This window comes from Mus caroli, unplaced genomic scaffold (genome assembly GCF_978045245.1).
Source record: "Mus caroli unplaced genomic scaffold, Mus_caroli_1 scaffold_14, whole genome shotgun sequence".
Lineage (NCBI taxonomy): Eukaryota > Metazoa > Chordata > Mammalia > Rodentia > Muridae > Mus > Mus caroli.
In genome coordinates, this window is record NW_028227269.1 from 102,400,721 (window position 1) to 102,423,875 (window position 23,155).

The window sequence follows — 23,155 nt, forward strand, 5'->3', positions numbered from 1 at the left end:
GGTGTCTCCTTTAGAGAAAGTCATTTCTGGTTTAGTAAACTGAAATGGAAACTTCTGACTTGTTTGGAAAGTCAGTTATGTCAAGAGTTGTTTTGCTGGGCACATAGGTGAAAGGATGTTTTGCTGGAACAAACACGTAAAAGAATGTTTTCATGAAGCAAACACGGGTGAAAGGATGTTTGGATACAGCAAAATGTGAAAGGACCCATGATAAAGGAATATAAATATGACCCCGCAGACAGTGGGAGACGAGCACTGAACATTGGTTTGGTTTGCTCTACCTTGCTATTCTTCACTAAAGACATGCATGTATAGGTTCACCTTTCATAGCACTGTTGAGCTCAACTTGTGCTTTCACAGCTGGTGGGGCAGCTTGCTGCTTCCATGGCCTTGCCTAGTCCAGATGGCAAGCCTTGCAGTTTCTTCAGGATTGAACTACAGCTGCTGGTTCATGTCTGGTGTCTGCCTGCCAAAAGGACTGAACTGTAGCTGCTGATTTGTGTGTGGTGTCTGCCTGCCTAGAGGTAGAGGGCTGGTCTGCAGCTGCTGGGTCATATTTGGTGTTTGCTGTGGGACTGAACTGCTGCCAAAAAGATTGAGCTCAACCCCCAAAGAACTACTGCTGAACAGGTTCACTTCCCCCCACATTCTGATAACTTTTCAAAGGAGAGGTTGAATCCTTATTAAAAGTAGGTTGCAAAGAATTTATGCCTACAGTAGACAGTGAAGGATAATTTCCTCAGTAAAAAGGGTAAAAGGCAATATTTTAAAAGGCAGGGTTCAGGGGTTGAGTACATCTCATGCTGAGGGTGAAGAGACTACATCCCAAGGTTAGATAAATCCTTGAAAATCTGAGGGTTCAAATCTCATGCCTACCCCAGCCTGCATAACAGAATAGAGCTCATATCCATGCCTTGTTCCCTTGGACGTGACAATAAGGGACTGAGCCTCTGAAAGGGTGAGCAGCCCCCAATTTAATGTTCTCTTTTCTAAGAGTTGCCTTGCTCTTGATGTCTCTTCACAGCAAGAGAATACTGAATAAAACAGAGTGGTTCCTGGTAAAGAAAAACTCACCTTAGGGGATCTGCTTTCCCAGGAAACTGCCTTTAGGCTTCTGTTTACCCAGCCAAAGGCCTTCTCTTAGGGCCTTGTCTCCAGCATCGCTGTTTTGGGGTCTCTGCCTAACACTCCAGACTTTTGTTGAAGATAGTGTTAAACCTGAGAATTACAAGAAAAAAAGCAAACCCACAATTATCTAATTGAAGCAACCTGTATTTGGGGGTACACCCAGGACTGGGTAGGCACTTATCTTCTCCTAAGTCAGGATTTGAAAAACCAATCCCTTCTCTTTTTTAATATTTTTATTAGGTATTTTCCTCATTTACATTTCCAATGCTATCCCAAAAGTCCCCCATACCCTACCCCCACTCCCCTACCCACCCACTCCCACTTTTTGGCCCTGGCATTCCCCTGTACTAGGGCATATAAAGTTTGCAAGTCCATGGGCCTCTCTTTCCAGTGATGGCCGACTAGGCCATCTTTTGATACATAGGCAGCTAGAGTCAAGAGCTCCGGGGTACTGGTTAGAGACAACCAATCCCTTCTCTTGAACTCCCTTTCCTGGGAGACATAAACTGTTTACAGGGGCAAGTGGGGTTGCTGTTATACACTATTGGGAAGATACAACAAAGGGGAAGGGAAAGGGGGGAAAGATACACAGCATGTGGATGGGGTCACAAGTTTAATGTAGTTGAAAAACATGTTTTGCAGTTTATATAAGGTTTAAGAAACAGAAACTTAATCTTAATTACAAATAAAAACCTTAACATCCAAGGAATTAACACAAGATAAACAGGAACTTCTTTTCAACTGTTGTAAGTGCAGACAAAAACTGTTCATCCCACTATCTGACAATAAAACCACTACCACAAATTATAAGCCAATTGAAAGAATTTGTGATGGCATAAAGATTACATAATGGACATGTGGGTGGGCTTTGGCTAGGTCCATGTCTGGGTTCCCAGAAAATGGCTATGAGTCACACATTTTTTGCAGCAGCTTAAAATGGCAAAGCCCAAAATTCACTGCATTTCCCATCAGAATGAATTAGGGGCAAGTGCACAGCCTGACATCATCCCTGCCTATGCACCTCCTGCCTACCTCCAATGAGGGCAAGCATACGCCCTGACGTGCTTCCCGCCCAAGTACCTCTTGCCCACATGTGCTCAAGCACATCCAGGGCAGGTGGGGCAAACAAACACAGGACAGACAAACAGGACTTTGTTCTTAACTGTCTCAACTGCAAACAGAACCAGTAACCTGCAAGGTTGACTTTTCCTGGTTTGCTCTCAGATTAAATTACAAGGACCAGGACAAAAATGATTTTATTCTACAACTACAAACAAAAACCTCAACTTCCACAGTACAAACAGAAATCCATCCCTAACTACCTAAATACAGAAACCTTAACGTACAAGGAATATACAACAATATACAAAGATAAACAATATACAACGTATATTGTTCCTCATTTGGTCTCAAACTAGTTGGATCTCAGTCCTCTCCTACCTCCTGACTGAAGCCCTGAGAAGAGGGGTTCTTTTTTTTTAAGAAATACATCTTTCTTTTAAAGATTCATTTATTTTATGTATATGAGTACATTATCACTATTTTCAAACATACCAGAACTGGGCATTGAATCCCAATACATATGGTTAATAGCCACCATGTGGTTGCTGAGAATTGAACTCTGGACCTCTGGAAGAGGAGCCGGCATTCTTAGCCACTGAGCCATCTCTCCAGCCCCGAGAAGAGGGGTTCTTAAATGTTGCTTCAAAGCAGCAGAGTGAGGGACAGCATGGTATAAGGTCATCTACATACCGATTTAACCTGTTGGGGTGCAGGGGGCAGGTTGAGAGAAAGGAAGTCACTGGTCAGAGCCTGGTTGAAGTAATGGCGACTAAATCAGATCCCCTAGGGCAGATAGTCCAAGTAAGTTGAAGTGTTGTTATCTGGGTGTGAAGGAATGATAAAGTGTCCTTAGTATACAGCAGTAAAGAAAGAAGTAGAGGAAGAGTGTGAGAAAGTCTAGTATGAGGGTTAGGCACCACTGCAAGGGATAGGATGAATGCTATGCTGATGATGCTGAGGTCCTGAGCATGGGATAGGAAGAATGCTGTGCTGATGATGCTGAGGTCCTGAGCATGGGATAGGAAGGATGCTGTGCTGATGATGCTGAGGTCCTGAGCATGGGATAGGAAGGATGCTGTGCTGATGATGCTGAGGTCCTGAGCATGGGATAGGAAGGATGCTGTGCTGATGATGCTGAGGTCCTGAGCATGGGATAGGAAGGATGCTGTGCTGATGATGCTGAGGTCCTGAGCATGGGATAGGAAGGATGCTGTGCTGATGATGCTGAGGTCCTGAGCATGGGATAGGAAGGATGCTGTGCTGATGATGCTGAGGTCCTGAGCATGGGATAGGAAGGATGCTGTGCTGATAATGCTGAGGTCCTGAGCATGGGATAGGAAGGATGCTGTGCTGATGATGCTGAGGTCCTGAGCATGGGCAGTAAAAGACTTTGGGATGGGCAAGGCAGGGGTGATACAGGCTAAAAGAGTAAGCTTGAGAGCACCTTAATAAGCAGCTGCTGTATGAGAGGTTTTAAGCCTTGTACAAAGTGATACAGGGGTAAAGGTAGGGTCCTGAAGTAGGATCTTAGTGGGGGTGCTGATGTGAACCCTCTAAAAGAGGAACAGTATCCTATGCTTTGGGGTCAATGAGGGAATGTGGAAGAGGATACGTTAAAGCATTAGTAGGTGTCAGTAGCCAAAGAGGCTTTTTAGAGTTTAGGAGAGGGAAAATACTAGAAGGAGCTGGATGAGCATAAGAAGTGTAAAAGAGGGGCTGGGGAGATGGCACAGTGGTTAAACATACTCACTGCTCTTCCATGGGTCCTTAGTTCAATTCCTAGCAACCACATGGTGGCTCACAACCATCTGTAATGGGATCTGATGCCCTCTTCTGCTGTTTCTGAAGACAGCTGCAGTGTACTCATATAAATAAAATAAATCTGTTTATAAAGAAGGAGGAGGATGAGAAGGAGGAGGAAAAGGAGGAAGAGGAGGAGGAGGAGAAGTGTGAAAGGAAAAGTGTGATTTGGCCATGATATCCCTACCCGACAGAAAGGTTGGGAAATGCGGCATAAAGAGGGAAAGACAAGTCTCTATTTAGGATACAGCCATTCCTGACAGGACAGATATAGATGTAGACAGCTTCTGTCAGCATCAAGCATGTGTTTATAATATGTAGGTTTCCCTAGAGAAACAGACAGAGTTGCTCTGCTCTTTTCTAGATGACTTAGACAGTCCAGAACCAAGGTTAGCTGCAGCCTTCCGGGAGACAAGGAGGGCTGTGCGCTCTCCTTTCGCTTCTGACTTCTCCCCCTTTCCACATCGCCTCTGAAGCATTTCATAAACAGAAGACGTGTCCAGTACAGCAGTGGGCTTGTGTAGAACAGAGGTGGGGCTTTTCCCATCAGGAAGGAGTTCTGATAGAGGCTACAAATCCATGTTACCAGAAATCACCCAGTCTGTCCATTTCCAGTCTGAGCACAGAGCACAGCTTGTCCGTGCCAGCATTTCCTAAGAGGAGGGAGGAGCCCTTGGTGGGGATAAATAGGCATCACTGTTCACTGGGGAGATCAACATGCCAGGCAGGCGGCAACCCTGAACATCAGGAGTCAGCTATCACAGAGGCTGGCAGCTGGCTGGTTTCAGCTCTGCAGGTAAAGCCCAGGATTCCTTGACTCCAGGGACAGAGAAGGAACCTTCCCAGGACTGTGTGGCACTGGCTTCTGCCTGCAACCTATGTTTGTGGGGGTGGGGCAAGGGCTTTGGCTGAGATACTGGCTTACAATCAGGGAACATTTCTTGGGTTCATAAAATCTTCTCTCCGGTCAGTTTCTCTTCCCTGTGGAAGATACAGATGCTGTGGTCTCTGCTCGTGGAGAGGAAATGGAGCCTGCTTCTCTGACTCCACGGGGGGCGGGGGGGGGGAGTTTAGAGACACGTCTAGCTTGCATGCTGCAGTCATAGCTAGGGTGAGACAGGACTGTTGCAGAGTCACTCTGGGGGAGGTGGCAGCTCTGCCATGCTCACATCACAGAGGAGATGCCTGGGGGGTTGGGACCCCACTTCCCTCTTAGATACCAGACCCCCTGGCCAAGCAGAGGGGCTTCCCCCTCAACTAGGGAAGCAAAGAAGACTCAGTCACTGAGCCACGTCTCCTGCTGTATGAACCGAGCAGCCTCTTTTCTCTGGAAATATTTTTGGCGAAAACTATTGTTTAGTGCTTTTCCAAAGAAATGGTTACATCAGACTGAAAGTAAAATCAGCCAAGTTGCTTAGGTCCCTGGCTTATCTGCAGTCATGTCACAGCCATTTGCACAAGTGGCTAGCACCAACACTCCTCTGGGCCTTCCAATTCTCTCCCCTCCATCTTCCCTCAACTCCATCCTCCTCTCTCTGACCCCCCTCCTCCTACCTCCATGTTCCTCTCTCTTCCACTTTTCACTCCTTTCTTTCTCCAAACTCCTGCTCTCCCCTTTCTCTTCTTCCTCTGCGCCTTGTTCATTTATCATCCACCTTCAACTTTGGACACCTGTACAAATGGCCAGAGACTAAAGGTAGGATTGCAGGCATTCAACTATAGTCCATTAGGATGCCTGTGGTCCCAACTCCAGGTGGATATAGAGGAGATGGACCCCTAGACATTCCAGACAACCGCTTCCAGTGCCCACAACAAGCCAGCCACTTACCAAAAATGTAACCTGGACCCCTCACCAAGCTACACAGAGAGGTCCACCTATTTGCTTTTACCACACAGCCATCCTGACAGCCAACATGAGATCTGGTCCAGGTGTCAGAGACTGATACCGCTCATTTTTCTTCTCACCAGGAAGCCTTCCAAGCCTGAGGTACAAACAACCATGTGGTTCCCAGGCAGGGCAGATAGAACCTTCCCCTACTGACCCTACTAATGCCTGTTCTCAGAAGTCTCTAGGCTTTGGCTCTGCACCGGGTGTCTCCAGTGCTTCTTCTCAATTGACATCCACACTCCCAGAAACATGCTCTGGATTCAGGCCATGGTTTTGAGATTTGGTAGACTTGTCACCTAATTTCTGCTTCAAGGCTGCTGAGGTCTGCCTACCAGGAATGGCAGGCGGGAACTTTGAGGAAGGGAACCATTGCAAAGGAAGAGGGATCCCTGCCTTCTAATGGGTCCATTGCCATGAGAGAAAGAGAGAAAGCTCTGAGGAGACAGGGCTTACACCCCTCCCTAGCTTCTATTTGGCCTGCTCTTTGAACCCTGGCATAGCCCTTTAACTCTCTTGAGTATTTGATTCTCTGTTAGGAAAACTGGCTTCTGCAGCAGCACTTCCTCCGTGATGGTAGGGAACACATGGTGTCATCCGAGTGGCCAGCGCACCTCCCGTGGGCAACCACAGAGGCAGGAAGGGCAGCAGAGCAGGGCACAATGACAGGCAGGTGGGAGAACTAAGAGATGGTCAGAGCACCAGCTGGTCCTCCAAGACTCAAAGGATGTCTTCCTTTCAGACTGCAGAACACAGAAGATGGCCTTCATTGCAGCTCTGGGGCTCTTGATGGCTGGGATCTGCCCTGCTGTCCTCTGCTTCCCAGATGGCACATTGGGAATGGATGCTGCAGTCCAAGAAGACCATGACAATGGGACACAACTGGACCATCTCACATTGGCCTCCATCAACACTGACTTTGCCTTCAGCCTCTACAAGGAGCTGGTTTTGAAGAATCCAGATAAAAATATTGTCTTCTCCCCACTTAGCATCTCAGCTGCCTTGGCCCTCATGTCCCTGGGAGCAAAGGGCAACACCATGGAAGAGATTCTAGAAGGTCTCAAGTTCAATCTCACAGAGACCTCTGAGGCAGACATCCACCAGGGCTTTGGGCACCTCCTACAGAGGCTCAACCAGCCAAAGGACCAGGTACAGATCAGCACAGGTAGTGCCCTGTTTATTGAAAAGCACCAGCAGATCCTGGCAGAATTCCAGGAGAAGGCAAGGGCTCTGTACCAGTCTGAGGCCTTCACAGCAGACTTCCAGCAGCCTCGTCAGGCCAAAAAGCTCATCAATGACTATGTGAGGAAACAGACCCAGGGGATGATCAAGGAACTAGTCTCAAACCTGGATAAGAATACACTGATGGTGCTGGTGAATTACATCTACTTTAAAGGTGAGCATGGTCTCTGCCTGGGGAGTGGAGGGAAGGAGTCTTAGCTGGGTACCTGTATCAGTAGGATGACAACTGAATAGGAGGTGCCCTAGCCTTGTAGGCATTGGTGCCTAGCTTCTTATTACCCAAAGGCCTTACTTTTCTTCTAGGTTTTTTTTTTGTGGGTTTTTTTTTTTTGGAAATGTTATGATTCATGCTACATAGTCAACATAAACCCTAATCTGTCCATCTAAGAGGGCTGACCTGGGCTGTGGCTTAACCTTAGTTACCAGCAGAATACCATAGCCCACATATCCAGTTCTACCTGCATGTGGAGAAGCCATGGCTACTCCCTACAGAGATGGATTCCCTCAGGCATTTCAAACACGTTCCTGTAGGAAATATCCCTGTAGGAGAGCCTCTGTCTCTAGGGTCCAGGTGAGACGGGGAATTGTTGCCCTAAGGAGGCTGACTGTCCTAATCTTAAGAGAGAAAGTAGCATAGCCCACAGCTAGTGAAGAGCCCTGCTGGCAATTACTATACAGGACTTCTCCCATGAGCCCTTTCTGTAACAAGCTAGTCCTTGACACAAGAAGCAGGGACACAGTAAAAAAAAAACATGAGAGATGGGGAAGTGTCAGCCAGGTAGTGTTCTGTGTTTAGTGAATGTCTACTTCATGGAAATTGCTTTTGTAAAATAAAAAGCATTACTTTCACTTAGCATGAAAGGTCAGAATTCCCAAGACACATTCCTGAGCCAGAGATTCCAATGAGACTTGGGTGCAAGATAGATGGAGACTCAGCTATAGGCAATGTTATAGGTAACGGTACTGGGGAAAAATCCAGAGATCCCACACCCACAACATCCTGCCTGATAGAGACAAGGAGCAAAGTGACAGACCTGAAGTTGGTGCCTGACAGAAGTCATGATGTAGCCAGACCTGCGGTGGATCTGAAGGTGATTAAAGTTAGTCCAGGGCAGAGGGAGGGCAGGTCTGGGGCTATAGACAGAAAATCAAGGTGGCAATGGACAGAAAAATATAGGCTAGGAGGACAACTGGACAGGAGGACAGGAAGGACAGGAGGACAGAGGACTGGAGGGCAGGATGGCCCCACAGCTGCTGTTGGCAGGGGATGGTAGAAGCAGAGTGACAGCCTGAAGGGTTAGACTGCAGAATATGGCTTTCTCAACTCTCCCCAGGACACGGACTCAAGTGCTGCTTGCTGTGAGGTGGGATGTATGTCTAGGCTGCGAGGTGCCGAGAGCAAAGAATGGGTTCACTATCAAATCCCTCATGTGCTTTGGTAATTGGAGCATATAGTATGAATCTGGAATAAGCCTGAGCTGAACCTGTGATCTTTGGTGGTGTCCACAGCCCATGTGTGTGACGAGGATTCATTACCCATGTCTTAGCCCACAAGATGGGGGATTACAAACTGATCCGACATGGGAGGACTCAGCCTGTGCTGTTTCTGTTACCTCTGAAACCTGTCCCACAAGCCATTGCCTTCTAGACATGGTTGCCCTGAGGAAAACAGAACCCTCAACTCTCCCATCTCCAGTCTCACCACTTTCATTCTTGTCTCTCTTACAATCTCCACCCCAGATCCCTGACTGTGTCAGGATCTCAAGTAGCCAGGCTGGGGTTTTGAGGTTCCCCTTCCAAACCAAGCCTGGAGACAATGCTCATAGCTAGCAGCTACCTGAGTTTTTCCAGTTCAGCATATGTCACACTAAGGGACACTCTGAGTGACTGAAGATGGATGGATTGCTGTCACAACTCAGAAGCGGTGTTAACTGAGGAGAACGTGGAGTCTCTGCTGCCGTTGAATCTGATGATTTGTTCCTTGCTCCTTCTTTAGCCAAATGGAAGGTGCCCTTTGACCCTCTTGACACGTTCAAGTCTGAGTTCTACGCGGGCAAGAGGAGGCCCGTGATAGTGCCCATGATGAGCATGGAGGACCTGACCACACCCTACTTCCGAGATGAGGAGCTGTTCTGCACTGTGGTGGAGCTGAAGTACACAGGAAATGCCAGTGCCCTGTTCATCCTCCCTGACCAGGGCAAGATGCAGCAGGTGGAAGCCAGCTTGCAACCAGAGACCCTGAGGAAGTGGAAGGACTCTCTGAAACCCAGGTGATTGTCCTCAGGACCCAGAACTGGCCTGGTTCCCTGTTCTGTCCTCAGCCTAAGGCCCAGTGTCCCTGTACCTCGAAGTCACACTAGTATCCACTGTAACAGTGGACCGTCCCCAGGGGACAGATGGAGTTTAGTTGAATTCCCCTCGGCTGATTATGTATTTTAGGCCCTGAGTTGCTGTCAATGTTCACAAGATGGGCTCAGCTAGAACAAGGAGCTGAGGTTCCTTCCCTCTAACAGGCTGTAAGTTACACGGAATCTAGAATGAGTTGGAAGGCAGAGGGAATTGTGATTGACAGGAGATGAGCTCTGAGAATCAGCTCTGCCCTGTGGAGCCATCTCATCCTCTCAACACTCATCATTCACCATACACGGAATAAGACTTGAAGACCTACTATGTGTCAGGCTCTGACTTAAATATCTACCCTAAGAAGATATCTGAGACTAAAGCACAAAATTTCAAGAAAATTTGAAGGAAAGCCTTATAGGCTTTCTTATAATTGAGAAAGAGAGAGAAGGGAGATTAACATAATCAGTATTTAATAAGTTACAGTGAGAAGTGGTGAGGGGCAGGGGGTGTCAGAAGATAAGGACAGCTGGAGTCTGATGCACTGTGCTATGTTAAATGGAATGTCTCTAGGTGATGTCTGAGGGTTGGATGACAGGGAAGGGCTGCATTTGTGGATCTAGGAGGAAAGCATTCTCAGTTAAGGAGCAGCAAGGACCAAGTCAGGTTGCCTGTCTACTGTTCACACTCTCAGGCACTGAGGATAATTAATGCATTAGGGAGAGCAAAGCCACATTGTGTAGGCATGGGTGGGAAGAGGACTTCCCTGTAGTTAGAGGGCTCTCTCTGTAGAGGAGCCCCAGTGTCACAGTGGACTGAAGGAGCCAGGGACTCTTCCTTTCTCTTTCATTCTCAGGATGATAGATGAGCTCCACCTGCCCAAGTTCTCCATCTCCGCCGACTACAGCCTGGAGGATGTCCTTTCAAAGCTGGGCATCAGGGAACTCTTCTCCACACAGGCTGACCTGTCTGGGATCACAGGAGGCAAGGATCTGAGAGTCTCTCAGGTAAGACAAAGACACACTTGGTGGTTCAGCTTGTGCCCTGAACGTGGATGGTGAGGGCCAGGAGGGCATGTGGGATTGGCACACGTGTGAAAAGACCTGTATTTCTCAGTTTTTCTCATGCTGGGGAGAGCTTAAAACCCCAGATACTCCTGCAGAGAGCAGTACGACTTTACTCCCTGGACATAACCACACCCAGGAACCCATGGTGAGGAAGTGCCTGTGCTTGATGTTAGATCACATGGGGACCAACCTGTGCTGCACCGCAGGTGCCACCCACAATCCACTGCAGTCACAAAGCACGCCCAGCCTCAACTTCTTCCCTCCAGGACTTCTTTTTTTTTTTAAGATTTATTTATTTATTATATGTAAGTACACTGTAGCTGTCTTCAGACACTCCAGAAGAGGGCGCCAGGTCTAGTTGCGGATGGTTGTGAGCCACCATGTGGTTGCTGGGATTTGAACTCTGGACCTTCGGAGGAGCAGTCGGGTGCTCTTACCCACTGAGCCATCTCACCAGCCCCCTCCAGAACTTCTTGACCAGCACTTAGAATATTAACAGTAAAGGTAATAACAAGGAATCTATGGCAGTTCTGAGGAAAACCCCAAGAAAGGAAAGAAGATGCCTTAGACCCCCATACTACATCCCTAGGCGCACAGCTTGGCCATGACCAATGTTCTCTCTAGCGCCCGCTCAAAGCTCTGAGCTCAGATCTGTGCAACCAGGGCATGGCGTTCTGGGAATGTGAAACCATGGTTTGCACACTGCTGTTGCATATCCCAAGAAGGCTGGAGCAGGAGGGATAAGGAGATGTGCACTGGCTGCCAGCACCCTGGCTGTTCCCTCTGACAAAGTTGGGAGGCTGCAATGAGGAAACTCCTGCCACTGCCTGCTCCTGTCCTCCTGTTGTAGTGATTTGAGGACAGCACAGATTCAGACACTGAGCAGACCCAGGGCATGCCTGAGCAGAGACTTGGGAAATGCAGGGTTAGAGCCCAGGGAAGGAACAAGGAAATTCCCCCCAGCAGATGAGGCCAGCACTCACTGCTTGCTCCAGACCCTTCTCCTGCCCTCCCTGGTCTCCAGTGAGTGATGTGTTTCTCTCCCCACAGGTGGTCCACAAGGCTGTGCTGGATGTGGCTGAGACAGGCACAGAAGCAGCTGCTGCCACTGGAGTCAAATTTGTCCCAATGTCTGCGAAACTGTACCCTCTGACTGTGTATTTCAACCGGCCTTTCCTGATAATGATCTTTGACACAGAAACTGAAATTGCCCCCTTTATGGCCAAGATATCCAACCCCAAATGAGACTAGAACTCCCCAAGTGTTGGTGCTTCTTCCCAGGAGCCAGGCATTGAGCCTGTCTGTGGGTCTCCATGTGCATTTTGGCTTCCATGCTCAGCTTGGCCTTGGCATGCCTGGATTAGATAGTGACTAACTTTGTTATAACCACATGCACAGACATCCCTGTGGGAAGTCAGTGCCGTGCTCCCAGACTTCTTGGTAGCACTAGCCCGTGTTCATGAGCCTGAAATTTGTCTTATTCCCTACCCCTGCTCTCTCCCTGTATCTGCCTTCACCTAAAAGCCTGGGCCCCATCAAGTAGGCTCAGTCCCAATTTAGACTCTGGTTATGTCTCCCTTCAGCTGTGCTGTCTTGATGGGACTGTGCAACCTTACAAGCCAACCCATATGGACCAAGAGGAAAGCTTGCTGCCCCGTGTCTATCGGCATCTGGGGCCACTTGGTGCCCAGTCTGCCTCACTCTTTCACTTCTCCAGGCTTTGCCTCCAGGCACTGCCCCCTGTAGGGTCTCCTCACCTTGTCTATATCTGGCACAGAGTTAGAGCCCTCACTTTTGCAGCTGCATGGGGCCTGTGGGTCAGAGCAGCTCCTTTCCCCTGGCACTCCTACTTAGAACAAAGTAGCCTTTCTTTTAGTTCCCAGCTGACCAACCTCACACAAAAGACGAACACCACCAACCAGAATAAGAGGTAGGAGCAAAGGATCAATAAACATATAACTGCATTGAATGTAGCAGTGTTCTCTTGTTGGCAAAGGGTGGCCTCTAATGACAACAGGCACATAGAGATTGCACTCACACTCTGTGACTCCTGGGATGGCCCTCTGACCTCCGTGCTATTATGAGTCCCGTTATGGATGAGGAAACTGAGGCACAGAGAAGCTTAGCCATTTCCCCCTGACACACAGCTATTATGGTATTCCAAGTTTGCTGACGGCTCAGACACAGCCAACCTTCACCAAGCTGAGAAGCCTGTTGTTCCTAAGGCTTCCCAGTGGTGGTGAACAGGTGGGTGATAAAACAAGACCCTGGATGCTTTCAAGACGGCACCCAAAGGGGCCTGGGACCAGGATGCGAGCTCTGTTCTAAAGTGTAAGTATTTCTGCTCAGATGGAATGGTATCCTGGGATAGAGGCCAAGGTGCTTTTGTGTGGGTTGCTGGGTGTCCAAGGAGAATCCTGGGAGCCTGGAAACAGCTGGAGGCCTGCAGGCAGAGGGAAAGCTGTCCAGGTTGAGATACATTTGAGTCTCAAGGGACCTAAGAACACACACTGACAGGTGAACCTGTGGTCAGCAGAGAATCACACACACACACACACACACACACACACACACACACACACACACGATCCCCTTCCCTGGCCAGCACTGAGATGCTACACCATTAAGACCTTGAATCGAGATAAGAATGGGGCCCGTCTATTGAAAGCAGCCCAGTGTCCCAACCATTACAATGTGCCTAAGTGTCAGTTGAGACCTTAAACTGACCACCACATGCACTCCATGGGTATTGACATGATCCAGCTATATCCCTCCATCCTATCTGCTCTCAGACCAGGTGTCTAAGGAGCCTGGTGCTGAATACATCTAATGCTGCCTGTGAGCTGAGCTGGGTCTGGAACCTGTGGCCAAAGTCTGAATCTACCTCTCATAGGAGTCTAAAACCTAGATATTAGGGTGTACTTCTCTTCATTCCCTAGGGGCAGAGGTCCCCTGTCTCTTGGCCAGTAAATTGCCTTGGTGATGAACCCTCTACAGCACTGTCCTTCTAGGTGATGTGTGGTTGTCACAGCCTAGGAGAGCTAGAATTCCAAGCCTTCCCGTGCAGAAGTGGGAATGAAGAATGGTGCAGCATCTTGGGAGAGGTTGATGCAGCAATCTCACTGTAGGCAGGTACTCCAAGAAACAGGAAGCAAGGACATGGCAGGCACTGCAGCCAGCATCCACCATTGCTTCTTCATAATTGGCAAAGGGCTTGTGACTCAAGGGTCCCCCAACAGATGCATGAATGAGCAGACCACACACTATTACTGCATTAGACAAACAAGGGAGGTGTCATTTCTTGCACTCTGTGTGTGAGCCTGCCAATATGCTCACAGGGAAAGAAGCCAGACACAGTAGGGCCTGTGTGATGTGAGCCACAGACATGTGATATCCAGAACAGAAGGATTTGTGAGTATAAAGTGTGTTCTAATGGCTGTCAGGAGCTATGGGGAGGAGGGAGGGGATGACTCATCAATGGGCATGCAATCTGTTGAGCAGTGACTAACATAGCTTAAAACTAGACACTGGAAAACCTGCCTAGGCAGGAATGAAATGTGAGTCCTGAGGGGAGGTTCTCTGAGCTTTAAGGATGTGAAAGGGCTGGGCATCAGAGGAAAGGCCCAGCTGTAGGGGAACTTTTGTCAAGGATGGAGTTGGGGATGCCAGGCTCTGCCCAGAGTCTGTGGGAGTGGGGAGCAGAGCTCCTCTCTGTCACCCCCAGGCCTGCTGAGGAGGACTTGGCCAGCTGCAGTCCCTCCTTGCCACTTCCCAGGCTTTGTCCTTTCCCAGTGAGGAGAAATAGAAGCCCATTTTAGTATCCTTTGGAACATTCCACCTTCTAGGGCCAAGGAGGAAAAATCTGACAGGGAGTTTAAGGTCAGAAGGGCAACCTAGTGAGGCGCTTCGGCAAAACAAAAATGTAAGAAGAGGGCTTTGCACACGTGTGCACGCATACACATTCACAAACACACAGACACACATTGCACACCTGCTCAAGGACAACTCAGTGCTAGGGTGTTTTCTATGTACCAAGTTCTGAGTTCAAATTCCAGTGTTCTCCCCAAAAGGAAAACCCATCTATGAGGACTGTGGATGTAATTAGTGACAGTTTTACTGTGGTCCAGGGTCAACATTTTGGCTTTTCTGTCACTGACAAACAGCTTGAGGGATTTTGTTGTTTGAGGGAAGGGCTGTGCATAGACACTTAACCCACCCAGCTCCCTTCATCTGACAGCTGTGCCACACTGAGAGCTCCCAGAACTATATGGGGGAGAAGAGGAAAAAAAAATTCTTGTTTGTTTGTTTGTTTGTTTGTTTGTTTGGATTTTGGGAACTTTTGTTGGTGGCGGTTGTTGTTGATGTTGTTGTTGTTGTTGTTGTTGTTGTTGTTGTTGTTGTTGTTGTTTGAGACATGGTTTCTCTGCATAGCTCTGGCTGTCCTGGAACTCACTCTGTAGACCAGGTTGGCTTCAAAGAGATTCATCTGCCTCTGCCTCTGCCTCTGCCTCTGCCTCTGCCTCTGCCTCTGCCTCTGCCTCTGCCTCTGCCTCTGCCTCTGCCTCTGCCTCTGCCTCTGCCTCTGCCTCTGCCTCTGCCTCTGCCTCTGCCTCTGCCTCTGCCTCTGCCTCTGCCTCTGCCTCTGCCTCTGCCTCTTGAGACTTGGGATTAAAGGCATATACCATCATTGATCAGCTTTGAGAAATTCTTAAAAATCAAGAATGTGTAATGTTCTCTTCAACACCTTCCAGAGGGGTAAAGAGGTAGAGAGACATTGTTTTATATGAGAGGCAACAACTGTACATATGTATATATCATGCAATGTACATGTATACATATTATATATCATATGCACATATCACATCATATGAGGCAAATAAAATGATAGCAAGACGGTGGGGAAGGACACATGGCTCTCAGACTTCTATCTGCACTTAGTCAGCCAGGGCACTTTTGCTCCATTCCTGCCCCAAGTCAGCTGAGGAAGGACCAGGGATGCAGTTGCTAAGGTTTATCCTCTTCCTCAAAGTACATACTCACTTTTCTGCATCTGAGTGTCAAGTCCTACTGACTGGTCCTTTTCCATCATTAGGTTGATATGTAACCTGTATTACAGTGTTAAAAGCCCCAGAGATGGCACTGGTGAGCAGATAGGACATGTTTTTAACAGTCACAGAGTTGCACAGAGACAAGAGCCAGGACTCAGGCAGCTCTGTCCCAGGTTGACCACAGAGTTTCTGATGTCATGGACTTTTGTCCCAATGGTAGCTCTCCCAGGCCTGCTCTGCCCTGCCACAAACATCTCTGTGAGCACCATAGAGTTTGCCTTCAGCCACTATAGGAAGTTGGTTCTTCCTACCCCAGGAAAAAACATTCTCTTCTTTCTGACCAGCATTTCCCTGGCTTTGACCACATGTTCCCTGAAGACCCCAACAGCCAGAAGAGCTCAGCTCCACGTTGTCCTGGGTTCCAACCTCTCCATGGTGCTGAGGCTGAGAGATCCAGGCTGGGTATATGATCTGCTGGTCCAGCTGCCAGTACAGAACTCCCCATTATTTTTAATGCTGGTTCATTAGCCTATGGGACCTGTCAGAGACCATCCCGTGAGAAAGTGATCCCTTCTCAAATGGCCTTGTGCTAAGAGCTGGTTGCCACCCCCCTTCCTCCTTATTCCTTCCTAACACCTAAGGCTGTAAAGTTGAATAATCGTCCCCTCTTCCTTATCTCTTCCTGAGTTCCCATGACATCCAAGGACATGAGCTATGCCTGAGCCCAGCCTGACACCCAAGGCTGTCAAGGAGGATCTATGTTCCAGAGATAAGATGCAGAGTGCCCGCCGTTTGGCGCCTGACTTCGGCCCCCATGTCAGCAGATGCCCACTTCTTTGTTCTTTGTATAATTCTCCCTCGACCCCTCCCATATTCCCTGCGATGTATGCTTTAAAAGGAAGGCACCTCAGCATAATAAAGGAGACCTTGATAGGTACAATTCTACTTGGTCTCCGCCTCTCTTTCTTTTCCTCCCATTTCCTTCCAGGTTCGCGGTCCCCCTCGCACCCACGAATAACTGAATCCCGCGGGACGGGATAAGTGGCGCCCAACGTGGGGCGAGGTCCGGATCGTAATTCCTAATCGGTGGAGGTTCCAGAGAAGTTCGTCGTGACCCCAACAATTCAGAAGCAGTGAAAGACCCTTTCCGCTGCTCACGGAAGAGCGAGAAGTCCTTGGTGAGTGAGTCATCTCCACTTCAGGTAATGGGAAACAAGCTATCTAAAGAGGCAGCCTTCATCAAAGGCTTAAAGGTAGCTCTCAGAGAAAGAGGAGTACGAGTAAAAAAGAAAAATTAGATTAGACTTTTTATTTTCATAAACCAGGTATGTCCATGGTTTATTATAGATGAAGCAGAGATACATTGTAAAAAATGGTGAAAGATAGGTAGAGACTTAAATGATAAACTAGCTAATGAGGGTCCTGATGCGGTCCCTACAACTGTCTTTTCTTATTGAAGAGTAACTATCAAAGCAACCACTGTGCCTCCTCTCCCTTCTCTGGATGTATTCCCAGAAGAAGAAGATAAGGAAGTAGACTCTAAACATGAGAGAGAGAAAATAAGTTTTAGAAAAGCAGTTATCCCCTGTTTGAGACCTTTTAGCAAAAGAGACCTTTTCTCAAAAGAGAAAAAAATGATAATAAGCTATTTCAGAGCTCTCCTGGAAACAGAAGGAAAACGGGAGACGTCCTGCTTCCTCTCTATCTCCTATGGAGATATTCTTAGCTCTGGTTAAGATATCTGTGTCCCTTTGAGACACCAAGTTCTATTCCCTGTCTGTCTATTGTCTGTTTTTGGTGCACCAAATTGTCCATATATTTGTCAATTCATATTTGTTTTTGTTTTGTTGTTTGAATGATTGTTGTTCTGTGTTTCATGTTAAAAAATAAAAATGGTTAAAACTTCATCTGCTGGCTGTACATCCTTTAATTTAGTTTAACTTGTTTAAAAAGCAGTCTCAATTTGCATAGCACAAACTGATAAGTTAGCTGCACTGTGGCTAAGAGCCAAGTACAGCTAAAAAAGCCCTGCTAAGGGCCAATTACAAGCTCTTAAAGGGGCAGGCAGCCTTTTGCTTGTAACAAAAAGTTAGCTTAAAATTGAGAACTCAGGGTTGGAGTCATTCTAAACAGTACTAACCCAGAAAAACAGGTCTTTAAAGATACTTCAAAATAGAGATAATCTTTGGGCCAGGACTCTGACAGAGTGTTCAGATTGAGAAAATGTTTGCGTTTAGGTTGATGCTGAGCTCAAAGGAGAGCAGCCTCAGCGCTGATTGTGTGGCACTTCTTAGAGCCTTGTTACAGACCTAGCCAGATGTTGTTCTAAATAAAGTTTAAATTCAACGTTTATAAAAGGTCAATCAAGCTGTGGAATTTATCAAGACATTGCGATTTGACTTGCCTACTTTATATAAAGTTATAGTGTACAGAGTTTGCTTATATATATAAGTGTCTTTTCCTTGTTCCAAACAGCCATTAATTTAGTTATTGCAGAATATTGATGTTTGATCTATTACATACCATCATATTAAGTAAAATTAATAGTCATTATCTTAAAATAAGTTAAACAATGTTTTTATGCATGCTCCTATATCTTCTATAAATTCATGCATGCATGCATCCCATTTACTGTGTTTAAAAAATAGCCTTTATATGAGAGAAAAGTATATGTGAATTAAATCACATGCTTATCCTATTTCAGCACAGATAATTAAATTGTGTGCTAAAGATAGTGTTTAAAAATGTTAAACAATCAAACTTTAAGTTGTATATTAATAGTCATATTATATCCCAGAGCTTGCATTTGCTTATACGACTTATAAGAAAAAATACTGTTCCTTTAAGAAGACTGTTTTTAGACAGTTAAGAAATTGTCTTGGGTTGCCTAGAAAAGCCCCCCAAGATTTGCTTTTATGTTGTAGAGGTTTACATAAAGCTTTAACTGTTAAAGATTACAGATAGCTCCTAAAAAAATACAAACTCAAGATCCTTATAATTATTTGGGTTTTAGACTTACTGATCAAGCTGCTTTTCTCTAGAAGATAGTTATTCTCAAAGCAAACTTAAGGAGTTTCTCTTATTTCTGACTATTAAATAAATAAATTATACACATGTGACTATAATAACTTTTCAAAAATTCTAGTTACAATCTCTCTTCAAGAGAAACAATTAAAAGTTTAATTAGCCACTGTCCATGTTATATTAAAACCAACTATAACAGTCCAGTATTTAAGTGGTTTTGTCAACAATTTTATAATTCTCAAAGACAAGGTATTATATAACTTTAAAAACTCTATCTTCTTTAAACAAAAAGGAGAGAAATTATACCCCCATACACATTATTTATACCCCCATACACATTATTTAAATCATACTTTTATTTTTAAGAATTTTAAAATTCAGATGTCGAAGAACTTAATAAATGCCTCATAGTATCTTAAAACTAGACATAATCATGTCTAGGTGAGATGATAAGGATCCACTCATTGACACATGGCATAAGCCTGAACAAAAGATTATTATGGGGAAAAGAGGGCGGTGTTTCTGTTTTATCCACAGAATACTGCAGAAGCATGCTAGCTTCCAGAATGATTCCTGTGACAGACTGACCTGTGAGTTCATGAGTGCCCTGGCAGTGATGACAATAAAGCTGTGTTAAGTGCACAAAAAAAAGAGGAATCAGAGAGAGCAGCCACTTACAAACAAGATGAAGAAACTTCCTATCTTCTCCATGGGCTACAGCAAGGAGAGCCAACCTGGTGTCAATTTGAGGACAACTATAAATGAAGACTTGTGAGGCAAAGAGACTGCTACAGTGTATTTAACAAGATTTCATCAGAGACACTGTTTTTGGCCATTCAGGCCAACTCCCCTATAGCTGTAAAAGCTTTTGTACCTTATATATATGCTATATTGTTAGATAATTTTAAGAGTTAAGATCACCAATCTTGACAAGTCTTTTCATATTCATTGTAATTGTTGTCAATTAACTAATTATTAGATCCTAATTTAGATAAGAAATTTGCTGTTATGATTTTGTTAAAGAGACTTACATATGTTTTGCTGCCTGTTAGAATTAGGATATGATCCTTAGTTTAAAAATCTGGGAATGCAAACTTAAAAAAGGTCAAATGAGCAATTTTAGGATTTACTGCTTTAATTGCAATTTTAACTTCAATATCTACCACAGCTTTAGATCAACAGCTGCATACTGATCATTTTGTTAATGATATGCATAAGAATATTAGCAACTTATTGTAGATAAAACATTAGATGCAAAGGTTAATGTCTTAAAAGTAGTGGTCTCAACTATAAGACAAGATATAACAAATATTAAGGTTACAAAGACAAAAATTTCAGATATTAGAAGAGTGTTGTTTTTACTCTAACAAGACCGGCTTAGTTCAAGATAGCATAGATAAAGTTAGAGCTAGTTTAAAAGAGAGAAAACGTAACAGAGAGAAACAAGAATATTGGTATAAAAATTGGTTTTCTACTTCTCCCTGGGTCACTACCTTGCTTCCCACACTTTTGGGACCTTTCTTGGGTATTTTGCTGCTTTTGTCTTTTGGCCCCTGGGCCTTTAAAAAACTAACCAGTTTTGTTAAGTCACAGATTGAAGCTGCTCTAAGTAAGCCAGTTGCAGTCCACTACCATCAGCTGGATATCCAGGACTCAGACGAAGAAGATCCTCCTCCCACCGAGACAGAAACTGCGACTCGTCTCCAATTTTCCACCCTTGCTGCTAATGCAGAGTCCCCTTGGTTCCTTAAGTTTTAGAGACAATAAGGACGAAGAAGGGTGACCTCCAGCTCCTATTATAGCTTAAGAGCCACAAATTGTGGCGTTACAATTGACATAATTCTTGTAGAGGCCTTACTGAGTCTGAGGTTGATAATTCTCCTATGAGAACTGCACAAAATTCAGAATTGTGCATGCTGGTTCGTTAAAAATTCGAATCTGGTATGGGCCCAGCATGGGTGCAAACTAAGTATTGCAGGAGAAGGTCCATATAGACCATTTCTGAGTTCCCTGAGAGACAAACCCGGTTTGGGAAGAGGTTGGTATCTAATTTCAGTTACAATTAATAATTTTTCTAAGGCTCTGCCTCGCCTCCCCAAAAGATACCAAGAGCCACAAGTGTGGGTCTGTGACAGCACCCACGGGAGGAATCGGGTCAATGTCCCCCCAGCCATGGTAATGCCCGCTCATCTAAAGATAAAGAGATTATTTGATCACCTCAGTTAAATGTGGCCTTATTAAATTTAATTCAGAAGGGGGAGATGTCAGAGACCATCCCGTGAGAAAGTGATCCCTTCTCAAATGGCCTTGTGCTAAGAGCTGGTTGCCACCCCCCTTCCTCCTTATTCCTTCCTAACACCTAAGGCTGTAAAGTTGAATAATCGTCCCCTCTTCCTTATCTCTTCCTGAGTTCCCATGACATCCAAGGACATGAGCTATGCCTGAGCCCAGCCTGACACCCAAGGCTGTCAAGGAGGATCTATGTTCCAGAGATAAGATGCAGAGTGCCCGCCGTTTGGCGCCTGACTTCGGCCCCCATGTCAGCAGATGCCCACTTCTTTGTTCTTTGTATAATTCTCCCTCGACCCCTCCCATATTCCCTGCGATGTATGCTTTAAAAGGAAGGCACCTCAGCATAATAAAGGAGACCTTGATAGGTACAATTCTACTTGGTCTCCGCCTCTCTTTCTTTTCCTCCCATTTCCTTCCAGGTTCGCGGTCCCCCTCGCACCCACGAATAACTGAATCCCGCGGGACGGGATAGGGACCCACTCAAGAGACACTTGTCACCACATACATCCAGGAGCAGACCCAGGAGAGCTTGGGATCCTTGGCCAGGAAACCCTAGCAGTTCTGGTGAATCACATTTTCTCTGTCTACACCCCAAGTCTCACTGCCTGCCATAAACGGAGGTTCCTGTGCGGACAGACAGCAAGAGGGCATTCAGTAAACGCGGTGCTTGTGCGCTCGAAACTCCTGCTTGAATGCTTCTGGTGCCAGGGAACTCATTACCTACCCCTTTTTAATGCCACTTGTTGAGTTTGGTTGCAAAGAAAGAATTTCCTACCTTTAGTGTGCGCTGCTGGGGGTGGGATGTTGTTTGAAAGGCAGGCCCTAACCTGTCCTGGGTGACTCTGATTCAAGGTCTGGGGAAGTTTCAGACCCAACCCTTTGCACTGGAAGATCTCCAGTCCCTCACAGTAGTGAACGTTCCGGGGGGGCGGGGCGGGGAGGGGGGAGCTATGATCTTAGCTTTGAGTAGCCCTGTAGGCAACCCCAGGATCCCTGGGGTTACAGAGCGTGAACTCCGTGCTTCAGAAGGTCCTGGGGTAGGGCACTGCGGGGGGTCGGGGCGGGAAGCTTTCTTTCTATGAAGCAAGCTGGCTGTTTTCAAGCTTGCCTGGGTGGGAATGAACAGCTAGCCTTGCACACCCCCTAGTGGCCATTTGGGAGAAGGCAGTGGCGGGTGTGAGTTTTCTCTGGTTTTCTCCCTTCCGGCTGGAAAGTCATATTATTTGTGCAGCAGTGGTGGGTCTCAGTCATTCATGTTCTGGCTATCTTCAACCCTGCCCCCCTAATAAGGCAGTACACCACACAGCAGGGTAGGCAGAGACTGGTGTTCCCAACTCACAGAGGAAAAACTAGATCTTGTAGGTTTTGAGACAGGGCCGTGAGAATCAACCTAGGCTGCTCCCAAACTCTCCATCTGCCTGAGTCTGCCCTCCAGAGCTGTGTTATAGATGCAAGCCCCCATGCCCAGAGAGAAAACAAATGTGTGTGTGTGTGTGTGTGTGTGTGTGTGTGTGTGTGTACATGCACCTGTCACGGCACATATGTGGAAACCAGAGGACAGCTTTTGAGTTCCAATTCTCACCACCCACCCTGTTATACAGGGTCTCTTGTTACTGCTTCCCCACCCAGAATTCCAGGCATGCTCCCAGTGGCAGCACAGGCCACACAGAGCATCAGTCCTAGGCCGGGCTCTTTAGTGCTCTGCCTGCTCCTGGTCCCTGGAGGACTGGTGGTCCTCTCGGGCTTACTTTTTTCAGGGACTGTCAGTCATTCAGATGTCCATAGGTCAGAACACTGAGCATAGACACAGCCTCGCTCCTCTCTACCACCTACTGGCACACATGGGACATAGCAGCCACACCTGCATCACTTCTAGGAGCCACATTTTCTTAAGCATCTATTCCTTGAGTTTCTTTACAGCTTTCTGCCAGTTACAAGACAAAAGTCCAATTCCCCAAGCTGGCATTCTCAGCTTGCCCTCTTTGTAGCATCCTGACCCCTCCTCTGCCTGGCCCTGTCCCCTGTTTCCCTTGAAATGCTGCACTGACTCCATGGGTATCCTGCAAACCCAGGATCTTTACCTTCCCAGCCTTGGCTCAGACTGCTTCAAACAGCCCATAATGTCCTCCCCTTTCTTTAAATATGCAAATTCATCACACTCTTCAAGGTCCTGTGCTAATGTGTATTGCCTTCCACTGTCACCCCTGCACCACATGCAGAGATGAGTTCCTTGGGTAAAAATCCCTTTAACGTTGACTCTTCTCTAT

At 46.5% G+C, this 23,155-nt stretch overlaps 1 protein-coding gene and 1 non-coding gene across 2 annotated transcripts; one reads left to right on the plus strand and one right to left on the minus strand.

Annotated features, from left to right (window-relative positions):
- The first annotated feature begins 4,678 nt into the window (after window positions 1-4,678).
- On the plus strand, window positions 4,679-12,493 carry LOC110307144 (serine protease inhibitor A3N). The gene is made up of 5 exons (XM_021179406.3): window positions 4,679-4,786; window positions 6,618-7,271; window positions 9,114-9,387; window positions 10,314-10,464; window positions 11,575-12,493. The coding sequence occupies exons 2-5, from the start codon at window positions 6,635-6,637 to the stop codon at window positions 11,767-11,769; spliced, it is 1,257 nt and encodes a 418-aa protein (XP_021035065.1). The 5' UTR covers window positions 4,679-4,786; window positions 6,618-6,634; the 3' UTR covers window positions 11,770-12,493.
- Window positions 12,494-22,639: 10,146 nt separating this feature from the next.
- Window positions 22,640-22,771, minus strand: LOC115032865 (small nucleolar RNA SNORA17). The gene has a single exon (XR_003838523.1). It is a non-coding gene; the product is annotated as a small nucleolar RNA SNORA17 (small nucleolar RNA).
- Between the last annotated feature and the right edge of the window lie 384 nt (window positions 22,772-23,155).